Source organism: Globicephala melas, chromosome 11 (assembly GCF_963455315.2).
Source record: "Globicephala melas chromosome 11, mGloMel1.2, whole genome shotgun sequence".
NCBI lineage: Eukaryota > Metazoa > Chordata > Mammalia > Artiodactyla > Delphinidae > Globicephala > Globicephala melas.
In genome coordinates this window covers 36,321,485-36,339,584 of record NC_083324.2, presented here as the reverse complement: position 1 = coordinate 36,339,584, position 18,100 = coordinate 36,321,485, and the positions used below count along the sequence as shown (strand labels likewise).

The 18,100-nt window shown below is 58.8% G+C and overlaps 1 protein-coding gene across 1 annotated transcript in view; it reads left to right on the top strand.

Moving 5' to 3' along the window:
- The window catches only part of DNAH1 (dynein axonemal heavy chain 1), a 71,874-nt gene that overhangs the window by 45,446 nt on the left and 8,328 nt on the right, over positions 1-18,100 (top strand). Inside the window, exons 39-61 of the mRNA XM_030867371.2 lie at positions 45-203; positions 363-467; positions 1,581-1,721; positions 1,874-2,034; positions 2,437-2,594; positions 2,952-3,125; positions 3,920-3,958; positions 6,449-6,627; positions 7,631-7,861; positions 8,558-8,754; positions 9,190-9,325; positions 10,247-10,455; positions 10,666-10,837; positions 11,831-12,022; positions 12,413-12,523; positions 13,329-13,514; positions 13,952-14,143; positions 15,628-15,795; positions 15,885-16,076; positions 16,257-16,388; positions 16,864-16,989; positions 17,637-17,756; positions 17,879-18,028. Coding sequence (XP_030723231.1) covers positions 45-203; positions 363-467; positions 1,581-1,721; positions 1,874-2,034; positions 2,437-2,594; positions 2,952-3,125; positions 3,920-3,958; positions 6,449-6,627; positions 7,631-7,861; positions 8,558-8,754; positions 9,190-9,325; positions 10,247-10,455; positions 10,666-10,837; positions 11,831-12,022; positions 12,413-12,523; positions 13,329-13,514; positions 13,952-14,143; positions 15,628-15,795; positions 15,885-16,076; positions 16,257-16,388; positions 16,864-16,989; positions 17,637-17,756; positions 17,879-18,028 — 3,630 coding nt within the window. The remainder of the gene's footprint in view (positions 1-44; positions 204-362; positions 468-1,580; positions 1,722-1,873; positions 2,035-2,436; positions 2,595-2,951; positions 3,126-3,919; positions 3,959-6,448; positions 6,628-7,630; positions 7,862-8,557; positions 8,755-9,189; positions 9,326-10,246; positions 10,456-10,665; positions 10,838-11,830; positions 12,023-12,412; positions 12,524-13,328; positions 13,515-13,951; positions 14,144-15,627; positions 15,796-15,884; positions 16,077-16,256; positions 16,389-16,863; positions 16,990-17,636; positions 17,757-17,878; positions 18,029-18,100) is intronic.

Here is an 18,100-nt window from a genome sequence, read left to right as displayed (position 1 = left end):
GGCTTCCTCAGGCCACTTAGTTCTGTCCCCGCCTCTGTCCCCAGGGCCTCAAGAAAATACCTCCCAAAAAGCTGAGTCGCATCCCAGAGCTGATCGAGCCCTGGTTCATCTTCTCCCTGATCTGGAGTGTGGGTGCCACAGGGGACAGCGCCAGTCGCATCAGCTTCAGCCACTGGCTCAGGATCAAGATGAAGACAGAAAACGTGAGAGGCGGCAGCTCCTGGGCTGGGGTCCAAGGTCTGGGATGCATACGCTGAATGCTGGGTGTTTTGGGGCCGTCCCCCAGGCCCCGGCCCCCAGAAACAAGTAGCCACACAAGCCACCGGGTCTCACCGCCTGGTTTTCTCCCTGGTCCTTCACAGCTGACCTTGCTCTTTCCGGAGGAGGGGCTGGTGTTTGATTACAGGCTAGAGGACGGCGGCATCAGCAGCACCACTGACGATGAGGACGATGATGAGGGCAAGCAGGTGACTGCAGACCTGCCCAGGGAGGGCCCCACTGGGTGGCGGCTGTCCTCCTCGATGAATAGTGACTGCAGAGAAGAGGCTGCATTGACGGTCACAGGTCTCAGACTGGGGTTATTTGCATCATCTCCTGAATCCTCACAGACCCACAGCGTGGTTATTATTGTGCCCATTTCCCAAACAAGGAAATTGAGGCTCAGAACTGTCGCGCCCAGCTAGTCGGTGGCAGAGCTGGACTTGAACCTGGGACTGGGAGATGTCAGAGTGCCTCCCTTCCCAACCATACACACTGCCTCCCCTGTGTTGATGCTGAGCCCAGGTATTAATCAACTCGGTTCTACTTAAAAGCCCCATTTGCCCAGGGGCTGGGCTCCTCAGGGGTGGGGGAGTAAGCCCCCATGGCCTGTCTTGATGTCCCCATTTCTCCTCTTAGCCAGCGAGGGTCCCATTAGCCTACCCTCACGGGGTCAGGACTCCAGCCCAGAAGGAGGAGGGGCCAGAGAGGCATCTATAGAGATGGTTACTGCACAGGGTCCTGCTGGGGGTCTCACGGGGCATGTTTGAGTCTAACCATCAGTACCGTTCCCAATGGGACATGTGGGTTTGACCACAGTGAACACCCCCATCAAGGGAGGTCTGCAAGTTGAGTCAGGGCTGTGGGTGAAGGGATGCATGCAGGTGGGGATGGTGGGGGAGAGCGGGCCAGGTGACCTCTCAGCGTCTAGGCGATGCCAGCCCCATGGTTCTGGCCCTCACATGCTTGGGTAGCCTAAACTAAACAGCAGAGACCTTTGCATTCTGGGTTGTCCAGTTCCCAGAGTACTTCCTTCATGCAGAGGCCCAGAGACTGGCCCCACTGAGGTAGCTGGATGCAGGGAAGCCTTCACTTGGGCAGCTGTGTGCAGAGAGCCCCCCATTCCTGGAGGTTTGTTCTGGGAGTCCCCCACCCTGTGTGGAGAGTGGGCACAGGGATTCCTGTTTCTGTCAGAAGCAGCCCTTCACCTGGACCCTCTTGCTGAGTCCCAGCAGTGCCGCTCCTTGCCCTCCTGGTGCACTTGGCCAAGGGTGAGACGGGGAGAAGGTTCCAGGCCCACCCTGTGCCACCTGTGGTTCCAGGTTGCCTGGGTGAAGTGGATGGACTCCTCAGCTTCGTTCACCATGATGCCAGATACCAACTACTGCAACATCATCGTGCCAACCATGGACACCATCCAGATGTCCTACCTGCTAGACATGCTACTCACCAACCACAAGCCCGTGAGTGCCCCTGCCATGCCCTGCTTCCAAGTGCCCCACACTTCCAAGGCCTAGGTCAGGAGTGGCTGGCTCCCACACTGACAGGGCGGCAGCTCGTGCTGCATGCTGGGCCCTGTGAGAGCGCTCTGACCCTATGTCCCCTGCTTTCCTAGGTGCTGTGCATCGGGCCGACGGGCACAGGGAAGACCCTCACCATCTCCAACAAGCTTCTCAAGAACCTGCCGCTGGAATACATCAGCCACTTCCTCACCTTCTCTGCCCGCACCTCAGCCAACCAAACCCAGGACCTCATCGACAGCAAGCTGGATAAGAGGCAGGCACCCTGGTTCCTTCCTGGGTCCGATGTCCCCCAGCCTGGCTCGGCCAGCTGCTGTCCCCCCTCCCCTCCCGGGTGGCCCTTGGGCTCCCTTGCAAACTGCTCTGGAGCCTTCTTCCATCAGGAATTCCCACCGAGCCCTTCTGTGGGTGCTCTCCCTGGGCTGAGCACTCGGGAGGGGCTTGTTATCTATCTGCCTAGAGGCAAGGCTCAGAGCAGCCAGGTGTGATGTCCCAGGACACTCAGAATGGGACAAGGAGTTGCTCAAGAGGCTCAGCAATTCGGGGGAGCCTGAAGTTAGTGAGGGCTTCCCAGAGGTGAAGCTGCCATCCTGCCACCCTGGATTCCCTGAGGACCTGGTACCCGTGGGTGCTGGGCTTACACAGCCCCATCCCACAGGCGGAAGGGCGTGTTCGGGCCGCCCCTGGGGCGCAACTTCATCTTCTTCATCGATGACTTGAACATGCCGGCCTTGGAGACATATGGCGCCCAGCCGCCCATCGAGCTTTTGCGCCAGTGGATGGACCACGGCGGCTGGTATGACCGCAAGATCATCGGTGCGTGCTGGCCGCCTGGGGCAGCGGGGCAGGGCTGGGTGTGCTGGGCAGGGCCAGGGCCTCACCCGTTAGGCACAGTAGGCACAGGGCCTGGGCCCACAGGACTCACAGAGAGTCCATGGAAGTGTTTTAATGTCTTTTAAAATCAAGGGGAAAATGAACTTCTAGGTCAAAGAACATTTAAAATGCATAATATTAATATATTTGTCTATGTACCAATACTGTGGTAAATTATAATTTTTAATATATATATTTTTTAATGGAGGAGGAGGCCCAAGAAGGCAAAAGTGCCCAGGGCCTACAGAAGTCTTAATGTAGCCCTGGGCAGGGCCTTCTGACTTCCTGCCCTGACTCCAGGAGCCTTCAAGAGCCTGGTGGACATCAACTTTGTCTGTGCCATGGGCCCCCCCGGTGGAGGCCGGAATGCTATCACTCCACGGCTGACCCGCCACTTCAACTACCTGTCCTTTGCTGAGATGGATGAGGTCAGCAAGAAGCGCATCTTCTCCACCATCCTGGGCAGTTGGATGGGTGAGTATCGGGCAGGAGTGGGGTAGGAGGCCACGGGCTAGGGCAGAAGCCCCGGCCAGGTAAGCCACACCAAGGACAGCTGGGCAGCACTGGGAAGGGCCGAGTGGCTGAACCACTGACATCAGCCCTGGCTTCACCCCTTACTCAGCTATGTTACCTTTGGCCAATTCATGAACCTCTCTGAGCCTCAGTTTCTTCATCTGAAATGGGTGATAATATCAGTGCCCAACACCCCGAGTTGTGAAGGTTAAATAAGACACTGCATGTAGAGCATCTAGCAAGAAGCCCGGCATGTGGTAACTGTGGAATATATGATTTATACATATGTATACATGTATTTTCATCCGTATAAGTACACGCATATATGGTAGAAAGGCTAGTGAAAGGATGTTACTTTTGTAAATCAGGAAGTGCCACCAAGATAGAATGGACAAAATGGCCCTGATCTTCCATGGAGCTTGAAGAAAAGTCTGTTCCAGGATGCAGTTTTCCCCAACCAGTCCACTTCTTACATAACACACACTCTGACCTTTAAACTCCACTTGGCACTGTGCCAGGTGGTGGGTGATGGGAGTCAGGCCTTCCTTCCTCTGGCCTGGCCTGCCCTGCCCCCAGGGGCTATAGACCAGAACTTGCCCCCATGCCCAGCTTGGAGGTGGGGGCCATGTGGCTCTGAGGAGGGGGGTGATGGTCAGTGGCTGCTCTGGGGCTGCCCAGCTGAGCACAGCCGGTCAAGGTGGGCAGCAAGGGACCCACCTAACTCTGAGCCCCGTGTCTCTCCCTCAACCTTCTAGATGGACTCCTTGGAGAAAAGAGTTACCGGGAGCCCGTGCGTAAGTGCAGGCCTGGGCAGGGCCTGGGAAGGCCTGGATGGGGCAGGGGCACTGGTTCCAGGGGGAGCCCTGGACTCCAGTTGGATGTCGTTGAGGCCGGGTCCCAGGGGCCACAGTGAACCATCCTCAGACTCCTGAGGGGACCTCGGGCCACTGCTAGAGCAAAGGTTGCCCAGCACCGACGGTCTGCATGGCTCACTCACCGTTACATGGCCAGTCAGTCTTTCAGTGCCCGGGTGAGTGTCCGACCCATAGTAGAAGCAAGGTGAATGCACGTTGAATGAATGAATAAGGAATCCAACAAAGTCCCACCCTGTGTGAAGAAGCAGAGGCTCTGAGGAGAGGGCATGAGCCTGGAGCCAGGAGCAACCTGAGTTCGTGTCGGGCGTCCCCCGTTTGGCAGCGGATCTGCTGCTCATTGCAGCAGGGTGACTGGCCGCTCCAGACCTCCTCAGGCCTCCGTGTCCACTGCTGACCTGCACCCAGGCCTCCCTGGGCCCTGTCTTCTCTCCTGTTCCTGGGAACAGATTTCCCTGCTCCCGTATGAGGCCAAGCCCTCCTCTTAGGCCTGAGTCCCATCCCCTATTGTCTGCTTGACAGCCACCGACATCAGTGTTCTCTTCTCCACTGGGCCATTCCATCAGCGAAGACACGGCCCGATTTCTCCCATCTTAAGAACAAAACACAAAACAAGCCCCTCTTTTCTCCCCTCCCTACCACCGCCCCCCAGCCTTGGCGCCATTTCTCTGTCACCTTGAGACCAAAACGCTCCAAGAGCGTTTTCTCCTCCTGCGGGCACCAGCCCTCCCTCCCACTTTCTCTTGAGCCCCACCAGTCCCCGGAGAGGGCTCTTGTCACCAGCAGCCTCGCAGCGTCCAGACCAAAGGTCAGCTGGGTCTTCACCTTTCCCGGGCTGTCAGCTGTCTGTGGGGGTCACCCCTCCTCCTCCCAGTCGCCTTCCTAGGTGGACGGGGGGCTTACTCTCAGCCTCTACTCCCTCTAAACACACTCTTCTGGGACATCATCATCCTGCCCTGGCGATAAACCCCTTAGTGCAGATGCCGCTGAGTCTGTGTGTTCAGTCCAGACCTCTTGCCTGAACCTCGGACCGATGTCTCCTCTTGAATGTCCACTGGGCGTCTCAGGCTGAACATGTCCAAACCCGAGCCCCTGACCCACCAGCACCTGGCCCTCCATTCTTCTCAGCTGATGGCCACTGTGTCCTTCCACTCGCTCAGGACAAGGGCCTTGGCACCATCCGGACTTGCTCGCTCTCTTTGTCTCTCTCTCAGGAGGTCCTGCTGCCTCTCCCTCCAGAACCCCCCCTGAATTGCGCTGCTTAGCACCCCAGCCCTCACTCATAGGCCACTGCAGCAGCCCCCCCCACGCCGGTCTCCCTGATTCTGTCTTCACCCCCTGCATCTGTCTGTCTGTCTGGAGGTCTATCCATCCTTCACTTGCAGCCAGAGGGACCCATTCAAACGCTGAATCAGATCACATTCCTCCTCTGCTCAACCATCTCATGCAGACTAGAGCCCAGGTCCTGGCAGTGGTGGGCACCCCTCATCACTGTCTGCTCTCACCACCCCCTTGCTAAGTCCTTAACCCCCCCAGACATGCCTGCCTCAGGGCCTTCGCCCTGGCCACGCCCTCTCTGGAACACCTTCTCCAGTTCTGAACCTGCTTGGCACCTCAAGGCTTCGGGTCTCTGCTCAAGTGCCCTCCTCCGCAAGGCCTCCCCAGCATTTATGTCAAATCCCCCAACGCTGGCTCTCCCCAAACCTCTCTCCACACATTTTCCATCCCCAGTTTACTGTCAGTCCCCCAAAGAAAGTCAACTTGTTGGGGGTGAGGAGCGTGTCTGCTGGGGCTACCCTCTGTGCCCAGCACCTAGAACAGTCCTTGTGTTAATGGATGAGCCCGCTTTGGGGCTAGTGAGTTGTCCTGCCCCTTCTTTGCTTTTTTCCCTCTTCTGGGGGCTCCCTCTGCCCCAAATTCCCACTGACAGAATTTTGGTTCCCAGCAAAGAATTGCATTGTTTTCAAAGCACAAGCAAATAGGTTATGTTAATGGTGAAAATGCAAGGGGGTGATAAGCCCCCAAGGTCATGGCTGAGTCCCAGGCCTCCACGTCCACTGTGGTGCACTCCTGAACCCCGTGTGGGCCATGCAACCCTCCCCATGCACAGCTCAGAGTGGCACGTTTCAGGTCTGGCCCCATTAGTGTTCTCAATTCCATGAATGTGTCCCAGTGCCCCAATATATGGACAGGCTATATCAGTGATAAGGATGTAAAAGGGGGGAGCTCCGGGTGAGAGATTCCTCACCCCATGGTGGGGGATACCAGGAAAACCTTGCTGGGGAAGTAGCATCCGAGAGGGCTGCAGAGTGGGCAGAATCCAAGCATGCAGGCTGGGGAAAGGTATGTGCGGAGAACACAGCACCGGATCTGCAAGGGCTGTGACTCAGGGCCACTCTCCTGTTCCCACAGCCGGTGCCCCCAACATTTCCCACTTCACGGATCCCCTCGTGGAAGCCACCATCATGGTGTACTCCACCATCACCTCCCAGCTGCTGCCCACCCCAGCCAAATCCCACTACACTTTCAACCTGAGGGATCTCTCCAAGGTCTTCCAGGGCATGCTCATGGCCGACCCGGCCAAGGTTGAGGTGAGGACCGGTGGGCCCCCTCCCCAGTGTCCAGCAGTGGAGTGCCCACGCTGCCCTCACAGTCCTCCCTGGTTTTAGGCCTTCCTACCCAAACACTCCTCAGCCTTCATCTGGCCAGGCCCTCGGGCAGGGGGTGGAGCTGGGGACACGGCAACAGGTACCAAGCCCCCAGGAGCCCTGCCTTCATGCAGCTGAGTCCTATCTTGCAGGTGAAATCCACACCTAGAATGCTGGCTGTGATGGGATCACACAAAAGCAGGAGCCGGGGCATGGCAAGGGAGGGAGGGTTCCTGGTGGAAGCCCTGTGTGTGAGAAGATTGAGGGGAAGAGTGAATGGTACCAGGTGGAAGGAGCATGAGTGCAGCACGGAGCAGTGTCAGCTGTGCTGGGCAGGCTCTGGGGGCTGCAGGGGCAGAGAGTCCTGAAGGTGATGGGAGCTGGGGGGTGGGTAGGGGGCACATTTGCACTTTGGGATGGGGAACGGATGGGTCAGTGTGTGGGCCCAGCGTCAAGGGCATAGTGTGAATAGGACAGATGCCAGCCCTGGCCCTGCCTAGGGCCCTGCCAAAGGAGTCGAGAGAAGAGCTTTGGGGCTTCCTGAGGGCGGTCCTGTCACCCAGGGAGAGGCAGGGAGGTCAGCATGGAGGTGGCAGTAGGATGGGGGTAGAGTCAGAGGGAGCTTTGGGGTCAAGTGAGTGGTTAGATGTGAGGTGTCAGGAAGGTATAAGGAGAATCGGGCATTCCTCTCGGGCTTGGGGTTTGGGGAGCTGTGGGGACCCTAAGAGGGGAGAAGCTAATTGAGCTGGGAGCCCTGCAGGCACAGCTGCGCCTGGAGCTGGGGGTGGAGAGGCCCAGGCGTCAGCGTGAGGACTCCACGCTCTGTGGAGACAGCAGACACCCAGGGCCCTGGCAGGGTCTTGGTAGGAGAGCCAGGCCCAGGTGCTTTGAGAGGTGGCTGAGGGTGCGGGGCTGAGACCGGGCCCTGACGCTGGGGCGGCCGCAGGACAAGGTGCAACTGCTGCGCCTGTGGTACCACGAGAGCTGCCGTGTGTTCCGCGACCGCCTGGTGAACGAGGAGGACCGCAGTTGGTTTGACAAGCTCCTGGAGAGCTGCATGGAGCAGTGGGAGGTGACCTTCGAAGAGGTCTGCCCCTTCCAGCCCATCCTCTACGGGGACTTCATGTCTCCAGGCTCCGACGTCAAGTCCTATGAGCTCATCACCAGCAAGAAGAAGGTGAAGGGGCCTGCTGGGGCCCTACCCCTGACCCACAACCCCTGACCCCCGAGACCCCAGCCCTCTGCAGCCACTGCTAAGAGACCACCATGCTCTGACCAGAGGGTCGGACACTGGTCTGGAAGGCCAGCTCAGGGACTTCAGGCCAGAAGTTGCCTCTCTGAGTCCCATCTCCTCGCCTGTCAAATGGGCGCAGTAGGCCCCCCTTGGCCCTTTCCTGAGGACAAGCCTAACGTTCAACTGAGACAGGCTCTGTAAGCAGGAACAGGCTATGCCCATTTGAGGGACTAGTATCCCACCCACAGAGCCACGGCAGGGCCCTGGGCACCGCGAGTCTTGAGTCAAGACCCCAGGGTGGCAGGATGAAGCTGGAGTGTGGGGGGCCTCCTGTTGGTTTCTTCACACAGACCCTCTCCTAGCTCCCAGGAGCTCCCACGGGGCCCCAGGTCGGTACATCCTGTTGAGCCCTCAAGGCAGCAGGCAGGTCTCTGACCCGACCCTCAGGCCTTGGCGTGTCCAGCGGGTCAGGCCTCATCCAGGCAGACCTGGCATCTTAAGGCCAACATCCCTCTGTGCACAGAGGAGCAGGGCTGGCTGGGGGGATGGGGTGTTGTGCTCCCTTGCGGGGGGGGCACAGTGCACGGGGACAGAGGGAGGACCCAGCTCTCCCCGTGCCCCCCCACCCCCCACTGCCAGATGATGCAGGTGATTGAGGAGTACATGGAGGACTACAACCAGATCAGCACAGCCAAGCTGAGGCTGGTCCTCTTCATGGACGCCGTGAGCCACGTCTGCCGCATCAGCCGCACCCTGCGCCAGGCGCTGGGCAACGCGCTCCTGCTGGGTGTGGGCGGCAGTGGCCGCAGGTCCCTCACGAGACTGGCCTCGCACATGTGAGGGTCCCCAGGCGTGGTGGGCAGTGGGCGGCCGGTGGCAGACTCAGTTCCATTCGTGTTCTTCCACATGTTCTATGCTGAGGCAGACGCACCTGGCCCATGGGCTTCTAAACCTGGGAGGGTAACCTGGGGTCCAAGGAGAGACAGCAGCAGTGCCTGTGATGCTGCAGGGATGGGGGAGGGGTAGCTGCAGGCATCCAGGAGAGATTCCTAGAGGAGGTGGCCATGGACCTTCTCTTCTAATCAAGGCTGGGAGGATGGAAGGGAAGGGCATTCCAGGCCGAGGGAGCAGCCTCAGCAAATGTCTGGAGGCAAGAGAGCAGGTTCAGGGTTGGGGGAGTCAGCAGGTCTGCCCAGGATGGGAGCAGATGGCTGGGGTGGGGCGCTTGGCCTCAAGCTCTGGCATGCCTCCACCCAACCACCTGTCTCCAGGGCCGAGTATGAGTGCTTCCAGATTGAGCTGTCCAAGAACTATGGCATGACCGAGTGGCGTGATGATGTCAAGAAGGTCTTGCTCAAGGCTGGCCTGCACAGCCTGCCCATCACCTTCCTGTTCTCAGATACCCAGGTGCCACCACATGGGCAGTGAGGGGGATCTAGGGTGGGTTGGGTACAACCCACCCCAGTGTGGCATCCTGGAAGGTGGTCAGTCCTTCATGCCCACGTCACTGTCAGTTGGGGTGGATCTTGGGAGGAATGGCTGGGACCAGCGGGAGGGGGCCAAACCTAGCCTGTCAGGGCTGGTGGGGGGCATAGATCATTACTATGCCCCGAGGGTAAAGAAGGCCCCTGGCACCATGGCTGACCACAAGCAGCACCACACTCACTGGCCAACGGCTTCCTACCTCAAGGACCACAGGACTTGTGCTTGAGGTGCTGTGACTATGGCCCCCTTCTTGGGGCTGCTCCGTCTGGAGCTCCCTAGATGAGGCCTCGCCCCAGGTCTGAGAGAAGGAGAGGTCGTGGGTCCAGGGTCTCAAGACAAACAGGGCAGTGCTTAAACCTGACTGGTGGTCAGGACTGGGCCGAAGCTGAAGCCCTGGAAGGCTTCCAGCCCTACTTCTATCCCCCAGGCTCCCCTTACATAGTCAGGCAAGTGAGGGTGCCCTCTGGCACTGACTAGGCCCTGGCCATATGAGATGGGCAAGGACCCGTTTCTGCCTGTGGCCTGGTTTTCTCCTGTGAGTAAACTGAGACGTAGAGAGGCCTGGCAAGAGAGGAGGAAGACACCACATCTCCCACCCAGGACCCAGGGCCCTTCCACAGCCCAGCAGTGATGTTCAGAGTCTCTGCTGTAGGGCAGGCCTGGGTGTGAGTCCTGGACCACAACTTGTGAGGTCACTTGTGTGACCCTGGGCTTCTCTGAGCCTTAGTGGCATGGTCTGTGGAATGGGGCTCCTGTGAAGGTCCAGTGAGACCATGGTCATGGAGCCCAACACCCAGGGGCCATCATCAAGACTCAGTTCCTCCATCCCCATCTTCCCCCCAGATCAAGAACGAGTCCTTCCTAGAGGACATTAACAATGTCCTGAACTCAGGCGACGTTCCCAACCTCTACAACACGGATGAGCAGGACCAGATTGTCAACACCATGCGGCCCTACGTCCAGGAGCAGGGCCTGCAGCCCACCAAGACCAACCTCATGGCTGCCTACACCGGGCGTGTGCGCAGCAGCATCCACCTGGTGCTGTGCATGAGGTACAGGTGGCCACTGCAACCTCGCAGGGACAGGGGTTTTAGGTGGGGGAGCACCTGGGCCTGCCACAAGGGGAAGTGGCCTGGGCCTGGCCACCGTGCCATTGGGTCCAGGCTGCCATGCCACAGGGCTGTGAAATGACCCTGGGTCCTGGGTTCCTGGGGGGTGTAAGTCAGTGTCTCAGGGCCTCATTTGGACCCCCACCTCCCCAGCCCCATTGGAGAGGTCTTCCGAGCTCACCTAAGGCAGTTCCCCTCCCTGGTCAACTGCTGTACCATCGACTGGTTTAATGAGTGGCCGGCAGAAGCCCTGGAGTCTGTGGCCACCATGTTCCTGAACGAGATCCCAGAGCTGGACGCCACTCCCAAAGTAATTGAAGGACTGGTAGGTATCTTGGTGAGGAGCAAGACCTTGAGGGGGACTGTGTAGGTTTGGGCTTGGGGTCACCAAGGCCTGGGTAAGATTCCCAGGCCCACCACTGATGGGAAGCCTTTGGGCAGACAGCTTTATCTGTCTAAGCCTCAGTTTCCTCACCTGTATAATGGGAATGCCACAAGGTTGTCACGGTGACGCAGGAGGCTGGGCACACAGTTACACAGTCACTGTTTATCTTATTCTCTGAGGGCTCCATGGAAACTTTCTTTAAAGAGTCGCCTGATATAGGGACTTCCCTGGCAGTCCAGGGAAGATTTCACCTTCCACTGCAGGGGGTGAGGGTTCAATCCCTGGTCGGGGAGCTAAGATCCCACATGCCTTGGCGACAAAAAACCAAAACGTAAAACAGAAGCAATATTGTAACAAATTCAGTAAAGAGTTTTTTTTAAAACATGGTCTACATTAACAAACAAAGAGCCCCCTGATACAACCCAGAGACTACAGATGGGGTGGGGGGTAGATTTGTCTGGTCCAGCCTGAGACAGTGATGGTCACCTGGGGGCCAAGAGCTAGGGTGAGCCCATTTCTGCCCAGCTGTGCTGAGGCCTTGGGCCCTCCCTCCCCACATCTACAGCCTCCGAGAGGGGCCCCACCTTAGGGCTTTCTGAGAGAGGCAGGTCATAGGGGCTGTGATAAGAGCACTGGGCCAAGAGCTGGGACACACCTGGGTCCAAGTTCAAAGTGAACTCTGCCCTTGACAACTGTGTGAACTTGAAAAAGCCCCTTGATTTCTCTGGGTCGTGGGATTTTTCATCTGCAGAATAGGTGACCTTTACCTGGAGGTCGTGAGGATCATAGGAGAGAGTGAGTGTGAGGGCCGTTGAGGTTCCTGCACGTGGCTCCCTCCGCAGAACCAGGCTTCAGTGGCTTCAAGGGCACCCTGGTGCCCCATCTTTGCTGGGGGCTCTACAAGACTGGCATCAGTGGTCTGCTCCCTCACAGATTCAGGTTTGTGTGTATATCCACCAGTCGGTGGCCAAGAAGTGTGTCGAGTATCTGGCCGAGCTGGCCCGCCACAACCATGTGACCCCCAAGAGCTACCTGGAGCTGCTCAATATTTTCTCCATCCTCATCGGGCAGAAGAAACAGGAGCTGAAAACTGCTAGGAACCGCATGAAGAGTGGCCTTGACAAGGTGGGCTGGAGTGGGGCCTTGTGGGCAACGTATAGCTGCCCGTGGTTCTGCCCATGCAGTTTCAGTCCTGACCCCAGAGGCCCAGCCTGGCCTTTCAGTTGGCAGCCCACAGTGTTTAAATGGGTGGCTTCCTCCCTCACCAAAAGAGCTGCTGGCCAAGGGCAAGGCCAAAGCAGGTCACCCCAAATGTTTTTAGGGGACTGCTCCCTTCTTCTGGGGTCCACTGGGCAACCTGGGGGCCACTGAAACTGCTGGCCACAGCCTCTCGTGAATGAGGGCGGCCCTGCAGGGACCTCTCCCCTGCCCCCTCCAGGCCTAACTCACTCTCTGGTCCCCATCACACTGTCACACCGGATTTCCTCTCTGTGCCCCACACCTCCCACCCCGCAGCTGCTGCGCACTTCGGAGGACGTGGCCAAGATGCAGGAAGAGCTGGAGATTATGCGCCCCTTGCTGGAGGAGGCTGCCAAGGAGACCACGCTCACCATGGAGCAGATCAAGGTTGGGAGTGCTCCTGGCCCCCTCCCTGACGGCTGACCGTGTCTGAGGATGCTCGGCACCCCCATGCAGCCACAAGATCCCTAGCTGCCCGGCCTCACAGGTTGCTTAGCCTCTTGGTGCCCAGTTCCCTCGTTCAGTCATGTGTTCATTCAACAAATGCTTGCTCAGAACCTATTCTATGCCAAGTGCTGCACTGGGCAGAGGATATGGTGATGAGCAAGACAGACAAATCCAAACCCAATAATCACAACACGGACTGAGCAGCAGGGCAGCCACAGGTAGCGGTGCAGAGTCTGCCTGAGTCTCCCTCTAAGATCCTCTGAGTCTACAAGAGGGCCCACATTTGAGGGCCGGTCGTCACAGCAGCCTCCGCAGGTTTGCATATTCACGATGGCAGCTTTCTGGCAGAAGCAATCATGTCCTGCTCTACAAAGGCAGTGGTATTGAAAATTTTTCCAGCAGATGGAAAGAAAGTGACTTGTGGGAGGAGAGTGCCTTTCTCTGTTCTGCATGGAGGTGCCCTGTGGGTTTAGGGGGTCCTGCCCATGGGGTAGTTATGCTCAAGCATGTAAAGCCCTGAGCCCCATGCCAGGCCCATGATGAGCACTCAGGATTGGAAGGAGTTCCTAGCACTCCCAGGTCTCCGTGGGCTGTCACAGCCGAGATGGTCCTTAGAGAATGGGGCATCCCAACCCTCATTTCCTTCCACCTGGGGAGACTGAGACACAGAGAGGAGAAAGGGGAGGAGGGCACACCTGTCCCTGACACGGGCCATCCCTGGGCCCTCCCTACTTCTGGTCCCTAGGTGGACACAACCATTGCTGAGGAGTCCCGGAATTCAGTGCAAGCAGAGGAGATCAAGGCCAATGAGAAGGCCAGGAAGGCACAAGGTATTGCTGACGATGCCCAGAAGGATCTGGATGAGGCTCTGCCCACCCTGGATGCAGCCCTGGCCAGTTTGCGCAACCTCAACAAGAATGATGTGACCGAGGTGGGTGGCTAGGCACCTCCCAGGCTTTTCTTGACATCCCTCCCTGGAGCCCTCTTGGGTCCTGGCCCCTAGGCCCTCCCTCTACACATCCCTTGAGGGTCATATGTCAAGAGATGAGGGCAGAACTAGGGCTTGAATCCAGCTGCCTGCCCTTACCTCCTTGTATCAGCCCCCAGGGCCCGGGCAGGTGCATGAGGAGGGCTTTGGGCCTTGAGAAATGAGCGTACAGGACCTCGTGGCCAGGCCTGGGTATATGGGGGAGCAGTAGTTGCCATAGGCTAAGGCAGACCTTGGGGGATCCCCGGGTGTGCCCTTGGTCTGTAGTGGTAGGGACTTGGCTGGTGGGGCCCACCCTGTCTGGTGGCTGTCCCTGCCTGGAGGTACCGTACCACTCCGTGATGGACCTCCCCCTTCCCCACTCTTGGCCTGGCCCACAGGTGCGTGCCATGCAGCGGCCACCCCCAGGCGTGAAGCTGGTCATAGAAGCTGTGTGCATCATGAAGGGCATCAAGCCCAAGAAGGTCCCTGGAGAGAAGCCTGGCTCCAAGGTGGATGACTACTGGGAGCCAGGCAAGGGGCTGCTGCAAGACCCTGGCCGCTTCCTGGAGAGCCTCTTCAAGTTTGACAAGGTGAGCGTGCCAGGCACCCAGCCAGCTGGGAGTGAGTGAGGGCAGGACCCAGCTGGGCAGAGAAGTGAGGAGAGGAACCGGCCCCCTCCCCGCCACCAGCGCTGGGGCCTCCATCCTATCTCACTCTGCCTGCAACACACACAGCCCTGTGGCCACAGAGCTGATGGGACCAGATCCTGGCACAGAGGAGCTCTCCAGCTGGTGGGGGAAACAGACGGACCGACCAACAGATGGGTGTTGAGGAAATCAGGACCTGGGAAGGCTCCTATGCCCATAGGACATCACCCACAGTCACTCCAAGGCTCCGCAGCCTGGAGATTCTCTCTCCTGCTCTTTTTTTCCTGAAACCCCCATGGCGCTGGCCAAGACCTTCCCTGGCTGCTCAATCATCGCCTCTCCCTCAGCCTTAACACCTGAGGTTTAGTGCCTGTCTGTCTCTGGATTTCTCTGCCTTCCTGTCTATCTGGGGTTCTCAGTATCCATGGGCATGCTCTCTCATGGGGCTGCTTAGGGTTAGGTCAGCCTGGAGCCTGCAGCCCTCTTGGAGGGCCCCTTTCCAGCCCAGAAATTAGTCCCACGCGGGCCGCTCCCCCCCTCCCCCACCATGTGTCAGTGTTGGAGCCCTGGGCACGTCCCAGACTGCACTGGGAGGGCAGAGGCAATGGCCCATCTCAGTGACAGCTGGACTCTATGGGCTTCCCCATCCCTCTAACTGAGCCCAAATCAGGAGGCTCACGGCCAGCACTCAGGTTCCCCTGGTCCCAAGCTCTGACCTCTGGGAGCTCATGAACAGTACAGATTCCTGGGCTCATCCTGAATTACAGAGCTGGATTCTCCCAGGGTAGGACAAGTGCTCCAAGAGTATGGTGAGCTCTTGGGGTAGGGATTATTACATTTGAACATGAGCCGGGTTGGGCATCAGAACCACTCACTCGTCTCCACATCAGCCAAGAAGGAGCCCTTGTCTCTAAATGGGTTTTAAATGGGGCCTGCATATTATCAGGTCTTCATTTTTTAAATTTTTAATATTTATTTATTTATTTAGGCTGCGCCGGGTCTTAGTTGCGGCCCGCGGGACCTTCGTTGCGGCATGCGGGATCTTTTTAGTTGTGGCGTGTGGACTTCTTAGTTGCGGCATGCATGCGCGATCTGATTCCCTGACCAGGGATTAAACCCGGGCCCCCTGCATTGGGAGCGCGGAGTCTTACCCTCTGGACCACCAGGGAAGTCCCTGTATTATCAGATCTTGAGGTTGTGTCATTTCTTGAGAAAGAAAAATCTCTGATCATGTTATTTGAAATCTTAGAATACAGAAGATCCTCTTCTGGCCAGCTTTTGTGGGTTGTGTCTATTCCCTAGGGAGGACACCTGTACTGAGGCCTACACGGGGCATAGCGGCAGGAGCAGGATGCCCCTCAGCCCTGCAGAGCCTTCTCTGTCCTCCCTGGGAAGCAGCCCCCTGAGCCCATGGTTCCCATCCCCAGGACAACATTGGGGAGGCGGTGATCAAAGCCATCCAGCCATACATCGACAATGAAGAGTTCCAGCCGGCCGCCATCGCCAAGGTGTCCAAGGCCTGCACCTCCATCTGCCAGTGGGTGCGCGCCATGCACAAGTACCACTTCGTGGCCAAGGCCGTGGAGCCCAAGCGGGTGAGGGCTGGGTAGACCTAGGGGGCAGGGGAGAGGGCGTGGGCTCCTCTGGGCACCAGGAAAGCTGGTCCTGCGCCCTCTGCCCGCAGCAAGCCCTGCGGGAGGCCCAGGACGACCTGGAGGTGACACAGAGGATCCTGGAGGAGGCGAAGCAGCGCCTGCACAAGGTGGAGGATGGCATTGCCACGATGCAGGCCAAGTACCGAGACTGCATTGCCAAGAAGGAGGAACTGGAGCTGAAGTGTGAGCAGTGCGAGCAGCGGCTGGGCCGCGCCGACAAGGTGTGAGGGCCTGTGGTGTGGCCTGCCCCCGACAGGCTGGAAGGGCCCGGGTGGTAGGGGGGGGTCCCAGGGTGGCTGTCCACACCCCCCACACCGGCCACCTCGGGGACTGCGCCAGGCAGGGTCACCCAGGCCCCTGGCCCAGCCTCCCAGAACCCACCCCATGGGCTGTCCTTGCAGCTCATCAACGGGCTGTCGGACGAGAGGGTGCGCTGGCAGGATACGGTGGAGAACCTGGAACACACGCTCGACAACATCTTCGGGGACGTGCTGGTGGCTGCAGGCTTTGTGGCCTATCTGGGCCCCTTCACGGTAAGGAACCCCCGGCCCCGCCTTGAGGCCTCACCTCCATGAGGGGTGGCCTGAGGGGCGGCTCTTCTCTCACTCATTCAACAAGCACTTCTCAGGCGCCCCGTCTGAGCCAGGTGCTGTTCCAGGCACTGGGGATATGGCAGCTCACAAAACAGCCAGAAAACCTGCTCCGGTGGGGCTGGCCTTCTAGAGGGAAGTGTGAGTTCACACTGCCGTGCTTGCTGTGTGCCTCTCATTCAATCCTCACAGCTGCCCTGATGGGTGGGCATTGTTGTTCTTATGCTGGTTCCACAGATAAGGGGCTGAGGATTGTGGAGGCCAAGGATGTTCCCCAAAGTGGGGCTAGAGCTCAGGCCTCTGTCTCCATGTCTGAGCTCTGACCTCTGCACAACTGCTGAGCGTTGGGGTGCAGGGGGAAGTGGGAGGGCATCGTGGCTGTCTCAGTGGGGTGGCCCTGAGCCTGGCATCTCCCCAGGGCCAGTACCGCACGGTGCTCTACGACAGCTGGGTCAAGCAGCTCACGACTCACCATGTCCCACACACCTCCGAGCCCACGCTAATCGGGACTCTGGGGAACCCCGTGAAGATCCGCTCGTGGCAGGTGCCCACCCTGGGGGGCTGGAGCAACTGGGCTGGGCCTGCAGTGTGGTCGGGCTGGGCCAGGAGCCTCCTGCCTCCCTCCCACCCGCTTTCCTGGGTCTGCTTAGAGATGCGTCTCCTGAGCCCGCCCGGGGCCAGTCAGAGGCTGGTGGGTAGGAGAGGAGAAAGCCGAGCGAGTGGTAACTGTGCGAGCTGGCTAACTGTGGGCAGAGAGGTCAAGGGGTGCTTATGAGAGTGGGGGTGGGGTGGGAGAGCAGTGTCCAGAGTGAGGGTTACGAGGTTGTGTCTGAGCTAGACCCTGGAGGACAGGTAGAGTTGGCGCAAGGAGAGAACCAAGAGGCTCAGGCAGAGGCTAAGCGTGAACACAGTCCGGGAGGGCTGATGGGCTTTACTGGCTCCGTGAAGATGGTCTGACTGAGCAAGGACTCAACAGGCATGAGGAACGACTGGCCCAGCAAAGGAGGGTGTCGGGAGCCAGCCAATAGGAGGGAGACCAGTCCTGGGGGCTGAGACCTCAGGACTGCCCTTCACCCTCAAGAGGGTGCAGTAAGGAGAAGGGAAACACAGCCAAAGCACAAGGTTGGGAGTGGCTGATGTCCCAGCTGAGCCTGCTGTGTGAGACCCCCGACCCAGCCCGGTCCCCCACAGGTTGCTGGCCTCCCCAACGACACACTGTCAGTGGAGAATGGGGTCATCAACCAGTTCTCCCAGCGCTGGACCCACTTCATTGACCCTCAGAGCCAGGCTAACAAATGGATCAAGAACATGGTGAGCCTACCCACCGGGTGCCACCACCCCACCCAGCGGGGCTTAGCAGGTGCAGGGGGAGTAGCTGAGCCTCAGGCTGGTTCTCAGCTCCCGCGGCCCCCACCCGCCCCCTGTGCCCACAGGAGAAGGACAGCGGGCTGGACGTGTTCAAGCTGAGCGACCGCGACTTCCTGCGCAGCATGGAGAATGCCATCCGCTTTGGCAAGCCCTGCCTTCTAGAGAACGTGGGCGAGGAGCTGGATCCCGCCCTGGAGCCCGTGCTGCTCAAGCAGGTGGGCCTGCAGCAGTGGGGGTGGGGGCGGCCCCCTTCCCCTGCCTCACTGGTGAAGCCCAAGCCACAGCGC